Genomic DNA, 10,582 nt, shown 5'->3' on the forward strand with positions numbered 1-10,582 from the left:
TTATTTTTATTACAATAAATATTTTGTTTTCTATCCTAGAGAACAGATTAGTTCCTTTTAGATATATCTTTTGTGTTCGTCTTTGAAATTAAAAAAAAAAAACATTTACTTCCCCATCGATATCGAAATACTCTAGCAAAACACATAAAAATTAACAAAACATTCCTAAATCTATTTATACTCCATGGCATTTCAATCTGGATTAATTAATGCAAACAAAATAATCTCATAAGTACATTTTCCAACGTTAATTTACTTGGGGTTTAATCGAAATATTCACAATTGTTTACTTTTATTTATACTTCTGTTATTTTTCTTTTATTTTCAGAACCAATAGATTCGGCTTCCAGTCTTCAAAACAAACAGAACTCGAATTACTGGGAGAGAATAGCTATGGCTCATCAAGACTTGGGTTCTTTTATTGATTCAGAACCGACTTCTTCCATTCAGTCAAAAGTGATTATTAACCACCTGAGTGTGGACGATAACAAGAAAGTTGCTTATCAAAACGGTCATTCCAAACTTAATTCTAAGTCGCAACGGAACGGAGACGTTCCGCATAAGGAGGCAATTCTTCTCGACTTAAATGATGATTTCAATGATTCTTTAAATCATGCTATAAATACTTTTTCAAGCATCGAGGAAACAACCGAACTGGATAGTCTTGAATTCGAGAATCAGCAAGTACAAAATAACGGCAAACCGTTTGTACGACCGTTCGACAGTTCTCAAGATTCGTCCTTGTGTAGTGAGTTGTCGGTTGATATTCTACGCCCTCCTTCAACGGATTCTGCAGAAGGACTTTCAGACAGAGGTATTGCAGATGGCGAAGTAGAAGATCGTCTTCAAAGTTTTGACATTAATAGTGAACATCGGAGTACCTACGAAAACGTAGCTTCAACCGCTCAGAACCTTTTAGTTCATAAACAGACTAGTGTACAATCTGGCAGAATGGAAGAAAGTATTATTGAAAAGGAAATTCGACTACAGAAGGAAAGGGAGGAAATGCTTGCTAGAGAAAGACAGAGTATTTCTCCAAGTCCAATAAACCAGGTGCATGTCAATAACAATATTGCAGTGGGAGTAGGCTTAACCCAAGAGTCCCAAAGAAAATCAGAGCGACTGTCATTTTCTCCTTTACCCTTACAGCAAAAGTCTCAAAGTAATTATACCAATTATACTACTGAGTCGAAAATTGCCATGGAGATCCGAGAATTTAAGGAAAGAGAGGAAGAACTTCGAAAACTGCGTGAACGTGTCCATTCTTTTGATATCAATGAGACGTCGCCAAGCGAAGAAGATAACGATATTAGTATCGAAACTAACCACTCTGATTGTTCTATAAAATCTGGAAGCTCGCGTGGTGATAATCTATCTTCTGAACGCCAGTCGCCACTTACAAACGCTGTTCAGTCTGAACAAAGAAGACATTATACTCCGGCCATTTCTTTGGATACTTTGCACGGTGGTCAACAATATAATTTGGGATTTGCTTTCGCAAACAGACGGAAAGAAAATATAAAAGTCAAGCCATTATCAGACAATGGAACTCAGGAAACGTCTGTTTTTAAATCTATGAGTGAGTCTCCTGTAGAAAAAGAAATCCGCTTAGCAAAAGAAAGAGAAGAAGCTCTAAGAAGAGAACGTATTTTGGTGTCTCCGACAACAGAAGGAAATGAAGAGAAGGAATCTACCAAAAATTCCAATGCACACAACTCCTCAAAATCAAAATCATCCATACCTACGACTTTCAATGGTAACACTCAGAAAATGCTGGCCACATCTAGGATACAGAAGGAAATTGATGAACAGACAGAACGTGAACTGGCTCTTCGAGCAGGTGGTCAAATTCAGACAATTTCGCAAGAACGAACTGATTCTAAAGTCACAAGACTTGGTGATGGGGATTTCTCCATGAAAGAAGATATAACTTTAAATTCGGTTGAGCCGCAGCAACATAAAAATATAATAACTTCAATCCAACGTGATGATGCCTCGAACCATGTCACGTCATCACCACTTTTAATACCAGTTCAAACATGTACAGTGGATTCAGATAATACTTTGTCACTTCAATTACCAGCGAAAGTTCGGGGCGTAGTCCTAGATAGTGTTGTTCCACAACCAACCAAGACACCCTCTTCTATCATGAACGGACAGGAAACAAGAATTCCTTCCCCCTCGAGCTCCTCAAACTCTTCTAATGCCATTACACCACCAGGTCGAAGGTTTGTCCAAAATCCAGCAGGAAATAGGGGAATCAGTATGCAAAGATTCATTGCCAGCCGAGGAAAAGAAGTTCGTGCTATATCTTCTTCCAATCTAAAAAGTACTTCCAATGGATACCCAACCGCTACGTTTATTAGAGGTTCTTCTTCCGTCCAAAATATAAACCAAACATATAGCAATTTCAGCACTTTGGCTCCTGTTGTTGTCAGAAGAGGGAATAGCGAAGGGAAACCACCTTTGACTCATAGAAAATCTCTTCCATCAACTGAATTAAAAATTCAAGAGGAATTAAAAGAACTAAAAGAACGAGAAGAAGAGTTACGGTAAGTGTTAGGTTTTGTGTTTTTCTTAAAAACACGAAAATATTAAGTTCAATAATCATAAGCGAACCACAAGAACTCATTTTATATTGATTGTATACTAGTCATTTTAAATGGCAACAAACTTCGATGAGGCTTTGAAAGGTCTAGTATCTAGTCTAGGAATTCGTTGCCATTTCAAGTTTAGTTTTCTGTGCAAAGATTCATTAAATGAGTCTTTTCTTCAGAACGATTTTGCCTGCACCAATCTATGGATTATGTTACAGTTCCAAATCGATATTGAAATACTTTAGCAAAACAGATACAAATAAATACAACAGAAACATTCATGAATGTATTCAAACTCGTTAAAAATGCCAATATGGCATTTCAATCATGATTAATTAATGCAAACAAAATAATATCATAAGTACATTTTGCAACGTCAATTTACAAAATATTCATAAATGTTTACTTTTATTTATACTTCTGTTGTTGTTTTTTCAAAACCAATAAATTACAACCTCATATAGAAATTTCTTCTTGTTAACTCAACTTATACATCTAGTTATGCTATACTGCATTAGCTAACACAATGAACGTTTCGCCACTTACTCCGCATGACCTTTCGAATGTTCGTCTACGAGATTGTGATCTCAGGCGGAAACAACAGATGGTTAATAACCATTTTTCAACTTCCGTTCTCGTCTGGGAAATTTATACAGGACTGAGAGCTCACGCTGTCTTACTTCTGCTGCTATTGTTAGAAATAGGATGAAAAAATGCAGTTGATGACAAGTTATTTTAATAAAGTACAGCTATGTATACCCAAAAATTACTCCTATGTTTTATTACGCTGTTCATTATCTGAGCATATTCATATGTGGACAAACCTATTTAGTATAAGCTCTTTTGCTCTACTGAAAAATAACTAAAACAAGATATTTATATATTTTGGTGTAAATAATGAGTATTATAAAGTAAGAATGGTTTGGTTTGTTGTGAATTTCGCGCAAGGCTACACGAGGGCTATAATTGTAAGCCGTCCCTTATTTAGCAGTGAAAAACTAGAGGGAAATAATGGAATTGACTGTCACATTATAGCGCCCCCACGGCAAAAAGGACAAGTATGTTTGGTGGGACGAGGACTCGAACGCCCTAACCACCAGGCTATGCTAAGCCAAGAAAGAATAAGAAAACAAATCTAGATGATATCACACATCTAATACAAATTGTTTGCCTTTTCTCCAAATACAATTCATCATTTTATTTTCCATCAGCCCCACTCCTCACCCCAGTAGCTCAGCGGTATGTTTGAAGGCTTTTAGCGCTAAAAACCAGAGTTCACTACCCTTGGTGGGCATAGCATAGATAGCCCGTTGTGTAGTTTTGCGCTTAACAACAACAACAGAAAAAAAAAGCAATTGCTATGTATTGCGAAATAGCGTTACAAATATAAACAATTAACTTATTACGTTAGTTTCAGATTATATGGCGCACACAAATTAATTTCAAGGAAGTCTTAAGCATAGTTTATCAGTTAATATTATTCTGATTACATAGTGTACATTCTGGTTATTGAGTTCTTTATTATTAAGCTACATATCACATATTCAAGCGTCTTATTGAAAACTAAATCCTGTATTTCAATCCCCTATAGCTTTGACGTTTGTAAATTTATGGAATATATCGGTTATTTTCAATTTAAATATGAAGATCAACGAGTTACTTTTTTATATTTTCGAACATGAGAAAATGATCTAAATCTCTCTTATTAAATTAAAATTAAGTTTTATTAATAATTTAAACTAAATTGTAGATTCCTTGTTTGGGTTTTGCTATCTTTGTTCATTGTAACTTGGTTGTTACATGGTTCTAGAACATTGTCCAAGCTTTGAACATGTTCATATTATATTGTGTTTCCAGAATTTTATGTTTCTCTCCGTGTTTTGCTATTGCTTTCTTTTTAACACTTTTGTTGTATTGTCGCCATTATTTTGGACAATTCTAATGTTGCAGTTTACAAATTAAAGTGGTATGTCGTACTTGCTTAGCCCGGGAGTTTCAAGACTGGAATATATTGTTATTAATCATTGTTGTATTTCAACCGTACAGGCTTCAGCGGGCTCGTCATCTAGCTACTTCACAGCCTAACCTCCACACACTGGTTGATGACAATGATGATCAAACTGAATCATTTGATCAAGACAATTCCCAAATCCGTAAAGAACGGTCCAGCAGCAACCCTGACCTGTCCGAAAATGGTATCATGGAAAACCAGGCAGAAATAAAGGTACGTCGACAGTTTGTTTCTCAACTATTTATAACAGCGTTACATCGCGTTTTTTTTTTTGCATAAGCATTTTCTCGTTTAGCGTAAGTGGCGATTTCGAAGTCTACATTACGCTGAAGCGTTTAATTTGCACACTTAAAACAAACTCTTGAGTGGTACGAAGTAAATCTATATTACGAATGGCTGGTTTTCATGGCCATTGAGCAAGTGAAAGTGGAACAAGAGAATTGTTTTTACCAGAAGCTACCAGTTTAATATTTACCACAGACATTTTTCATTCGTTGAATAATTTTACTTTCTATTGAATCCCTGAAAACACTATAAAGCTTAGAAAATATCACAGTAAATTTTACAAAAACCCAATGAAAAAATCCTATATCTTAAAAGACAATCATCCACTATTTACTTTAAAAACAGTTTTTCAACTTCTAAAAGTATTTCACGGAAAGATTAAAAGCCAATTGCCGTTTAACAGCGAGAAGGTTATTTTGGTATAAATAAAATGTAAATCTTACTAATAACGAGATTTGACTTATTTTTATTATCTAGATATTATATCAAAATACACTGTGCGAGAGACAGGACAGGTTAAAATCTGACCGAACCTTTGCGAAATCAAAAAAGCTTTTGAAATAGTTTTTTTTTTGTTGTTGTTGTTGTTGTTTTTTCATTTCAAAAGGTTAAATGGTTACCGCACAAACAATCATCCAACTGCTGTTTTATACTTCTTCACTCTTCGGTTGATGTTTTAAGAAGGTATTTTAATTCAAACACGGTAAGGAGGTAGTGGCGAATATATTTATTACTTGTTATTATAACACAGTAGTGATAGTGAAATACATCAAACTTGGTGATTATGATATAATGAAAGATAATACAGTAGTTGTAGTGAAATACATCAAACTTGGTGAGTGTGAGATAATGACAGATAACCCAGTAGTGATAGTGAAATACATAAAACTTGGGGAGTGTGAGATAATGAAAGATAACCCAGTAGTGGTAGTGAAATACATCAAACTTGGTGAGTGTGAAATAATGAAAGATAACACAGTAGTGGTAGTGAAATACATCAAAATTGGTGAGTGTGAAATAATGAAAGATAACACAGTAGTGGTAGTGAAATACATCAAACTTGATGAGTGTGAAATAATGACAGATAACATAGTAGTGATTTGATGTATTTCACTATCACTACTGGGTTATCTGTCATTATCTCACATTCACCAAGATGTATTTCACTAAAGTTTGCTACTGTGTTATCTTTCATTATTTCACACTCACCATGTATTTCACTACAACAAACTTGGTGAGTGTGAAATAATGAAAGATAACACAGTAGTTGTAGTGAAATACATGAAAATTGGTGAGTGTGAGATAATAACAAATAACACAGTAGTTGTAGTGAAATACATCCAACTTGGTGAGTGTGAAATAATGAAAGATAACGCAGTAGTTGTAGTCAAATACATCAAACTTGGTGAGTGTGAAATAATGAAAGATAACGCAGTAGTTGTAGTCAAATACATCAAACTTGGTGAATGTGAGACAATGACGATTTCGAGTCATTTTTATTATTTGGAACAAAATCGCCATTAAAACATATTTTATTTTAAAGACATTTAAACTTTCTTTTAGTTATTTTAAATCAGGTGTAGGAACTGTCAGGACCTTTATAGCTTTCGCCAGTGAAATAATTTTCACAAGGTCCATTTCGATGCAAGCCTGGTAAAACACTAAGGCAGTTAACATTGGCTATAAAAAGTTGAATTTCATTAACTTCAGTGAACCATACAATGTATTTTAGACAAAAGTAGAAGATTTGTTTATGTTTATTTCTCGAATATTCTTGTTTGTTTGTTTTTAGGCTCCAACTCCGAACAATCATAGACGACGAAGTGTATTGATCGCCCAGTGGGAGCAGAGGATTCAAGAATCCGAGGTTAAGACTTGAATTTTCCTATAGTTTCCTGCTTGATTTCAAAATTTCACATGGAAGATGATGCGTTTAACGAGTATTACAATATTGTGACAACGATATTAAGTTATTTTATGCTTTAATTATTAATTAGGATGCTCCACTTGTTGTTTACCATTCGCTTAGTTTCTCAAACGTTAAATACCTGAGGCCATTCGGAAAAAAAATGTACGGTGTTTTTCTTGCACCACATGTTGGAAAAGTACGCAAACTATAGATACTAAGAAGGAGTTTGCAAATAAAATCACGTGACCGGGAAGCAAGCAACGCTGTGTTTTATACTGCTGCAAAGATCTTCTTTTTTTATTATTTTATTCTTGAAATAAATAACTAATTTGAATATTTGAATCTCAGAATTTTACATAGTTTGTTCTGGCTGTAATATCCAAACCTTAGAAACTATCTTGACTGAAAGAGACTTATTGAAACCACAATAGTACGTTTTTGTTTGTTTACATGTTTATTAATTTTGCGACTGAATTTACTGAAGTTGATGTAATATTTTCTTTTATTTTGCAAAAATATATAAATTCCCGAATTTTTTTTAATTATACTTTTTTGTTACTCTGGCTTTCTAAATGAATTCAGAGTAGGCTAAGTTCTTGGACTCAAAATGAATTTTGTAATGGCCATAGAAAATGAGGCTCCCATTGGCTTTACTTTCTTATAATGTTTTTATTACAGTTATGTTAGTTACCTCTAGGATTATAGGAATTGTATGATATACATATAATTAAGGATTATACATATAATTGTGTTAATTGATGTTTGGCTTTACATATTGTAACTCTTTTATTCCTTAGACCCCGTGGTGTTTTATCCCCTCGCCGCCCACTTTTTCAATTATTTTTGCCAAAACTATTAAAGTTTTCAGAGTTATGTATAACAAACCTTTGTTATCTACGTTCATGAGGATACTTTATATTTATATAGTACAGTTGGTTGTTGTTTTTTGGAATAAAATTATGTTGCGTCCATACTTTATTATCTTACTTTCAGGCTATATATGTATATTAGATCATTCAAAATATCTGCCATTATTGAAATTTCTAGCTTCGTTTTATTTCTCTTGTTTGTTTCATTTGTTCGAGTTACCAGGATTATATCAGTAGTGATGTTCAGCTAAAAAATATTTGTAATTTCAATGCGTTTTATATGTATCAGCATTAAATAATCGTCTCTAAACGGTAAATCCGAGGGGTTATAACTCTAAAAATCATGTTTTGATACTTGCGGTGGATAAAGCACAAATAGCTGATTGTGTAGTTTTGTGTTTAACAACAAACAAACAATGAATAATCAATAGCTAATTTCTATGGTTATGAAACTGCTACTATTCCAAATAGTTTTGTATATAATTTTACTTACAGTGTTGCTGTGAACTGCTCTCTTCCCTGAAAGTCGTCTGAAGAAAATACTGTGAATTGTCTTTAAAAGCAAATTCTGTTAAAGTCTATTGTGCTTCATAGAAATAGACAAATTTGAAGAAAGTAGTTCATCATAATAGTTACAGTTCTTGCTAATTTAGTTGAGGGATTAGGGTAAGTTTTACAATACTAAATAATGTGAGAAACTATATTTCTTTACTAACTTTATTTCATGTCCTTTACATGGAAGTATTAATCTTACTAATAAAATGCTGTACGTTTTGTTACCCTACAAGGAGCTGGATAATATTTATTGGTACATAAAATAGCATAGTAAGAAAAACCACTGTTACAAAATAACATGGCAAGAAAAAGAACACTCTTACAAAATAACATGGTAAGAAAAAGACACTGTTACTAAATAATATGGAAAGAAAAAACTGTTACAAAATAACATGGTAAGAAAAAAACACTCTTACAAAATAACATGGTAAGAAAAACCTGTCACAAAATAATATGGTAAGAAAAAAACTGTTACAAAATAATATGGTAAGAAAAAAACTGTCACAAAATTATATGAAAAGAAAAAACACTGTTACAAAATAGCATGATAAAAAAGAAAAAACTGTCACAAAATAACATGGTAAGAAAAAAAATATTGTTACAAAATAACATCGTAAGAAAAAACTTACCAAATAATATGGTAAAAGAAAAAAATACTGTTACAGGTATATTTATGAAACACTATAGAATGATAAATATAGATTTTAATATCATGGTATTAGCGAAAAAATACTTCTGAAATACAATGAAGACTTTAGAAAATAAATAAGTGGTTAAGAAACAGGACAAAAACAAATTTGACCTAAACGGGGAACAATGTGTCATATTCTGGAAAAGCACTAGTAATAACACAAGATTTGTTTCGTATAACACAGTTATAAACATTAAGTTTCATAGAAAACACAACTACAGTCATTACTTTATCTAATTAAAAACACCTTAGGTGTGAAAAAAAAAGATGTAGCCAAAAAAGGATTGAGTGTGCGACTTAAAAGAATGAAATCAAAATTGGCGGCCAAACTGGTAGCTACACTCATAGCATTGATAAGAATTATACAGCAAATATTCATTCATTAGTTAGCCAAACCGCGTTTTATTCCAACTTAGGGCATGATGGTAGGTAAAACAGTGTTCGTGTACAAAATTAAAAAAAAAAATCCATGAAAGTTAAGTTTGTTTTTCTATCAAATAAAGTTTCCGTACTTTTGGTGCGAAGAAAAAAATATATAGGAAGAAACTCAATCAAAATTATATCTTAGCTATTTCTTAATGAATTGTCTTGAAATTTGATACGTGAAGTAAGAGTCCAGTAGAGCACGTCCACTGAAAATATGCGATAGTTTGGATTACCTCAGCCCGAGCTACAGAAGGTTGAAAATCGCTAAACTACCATTCCTGTTAATAACACACAATGCGTTTTGCAGCAGGTTGTTTTTTTGTCACACGACACATTACTGTGTGTCTTGATAGAAACGCATATCGAAGGGTGGTTAGCGTTCTAGTCAAATCCTCCCACTGTTCGATTAGAGTTACCTAAGAGTTGGCGGTGAGTGTTGTTGATAAGCTGCCTTCCTTCTATTCTTATCACTTCAAAATAAGATATGGCTAGCGTCGATAGCTTTGTGCAAATATGTAAAAAAAAAAAGTTAAACTCTTCTTTTTGGAAGTTTTCCATACAGAATTGCTATTGATTTTATTAACTGTGAATTATCTGATTTGTCTTTATTAACTCAATCGTAATTCCTTGGATATTTTTAAATAAAATATTTAAATATAATATTTCCGTTGATTTATAAAGCTATTTGACATCATTATGAAAAACAAGAAACTTTTCCACGTATTTTGAAAAAAATAATCTAAAATATATTTACCGCGTCATCTAGTGGGGTAATTCTAAATTTTATTTAGTAGTCTTAATTTTATTAATTTAATATAGAAGTATACACAGAATGTGTGTACTTACCCGCACGATAACTTACAGTATTTTAGTAATCAATCTGAAAAACAAAGGGATTTTAAATTTGAATGAAGAGAACGGCTTTATTTTCTTCGACGGACTTGTGAATATTTTCAGAATATTCGACAATGTTTAATTTCAAAGTGTAAAGCCAACTCTGTTTGGGACCTTTATTAGCATCGAAATATTAAATCTCTTATAACTTACGCATCTAAGTTAAAAGCGAAAAAAAAAAGGCTCCAAGGAAAGAAATAACTGTTTACAATTTTTAACTTGGTGCGTTTTTTTCTTAGTTCTTTACAAAGTGGAAATGTATCGAAATTATTTAATACCAGAATTCATAGATTGCTAAAAACATAATGATAAGACGTGAAATACGTGAACTTTCGTTGTGAGATA

The 10,582-nt window shown here is 32.8% G+C and overlaps 1 protein-coding gene across 1 annotated transcript; it reads left to right on the forward strand.

The window, feature by feature from the left end:
• Positions 1-333: 333 nt before the first annotated feature.
• LOC111084436 lies at positions 334-8,425 on the forward strand. The gene is made up of 4 exons (XM_022381143.1): positions 334-2,552; positions 4,644-4,821; positions 6,686-6,760; positions 8,167-8,425. Exons 1-4 carry the CDS (start codon positions 394-396, stop codon positions 8,203-8,205), a joined length of 2,451 nt encoding a protein of 816 aa, XP_022236851.1. The 5' UTR covers positions 334-393; the 3' UTR covers positions 8,206-8,425.
• Positions 8,426-10,582: the final 2,157 nt, after the last annotated feature.

This window comes from Limulus polyphemus, unplaced genomic scaffold, assembly GCF_000517525.1.
Source record: "Limulus polyphemus unplaced genomic scaffold, Limulus_polyphemus-2.1.2 Scaffold76765, whole genome shotgun sequence".
Lineage (NCBI taxonomy): Eukaryota > Metazoa > Arthropoda > Merostomata > Xiphosura > Limulidae > Limulus > Limulus polyphemus.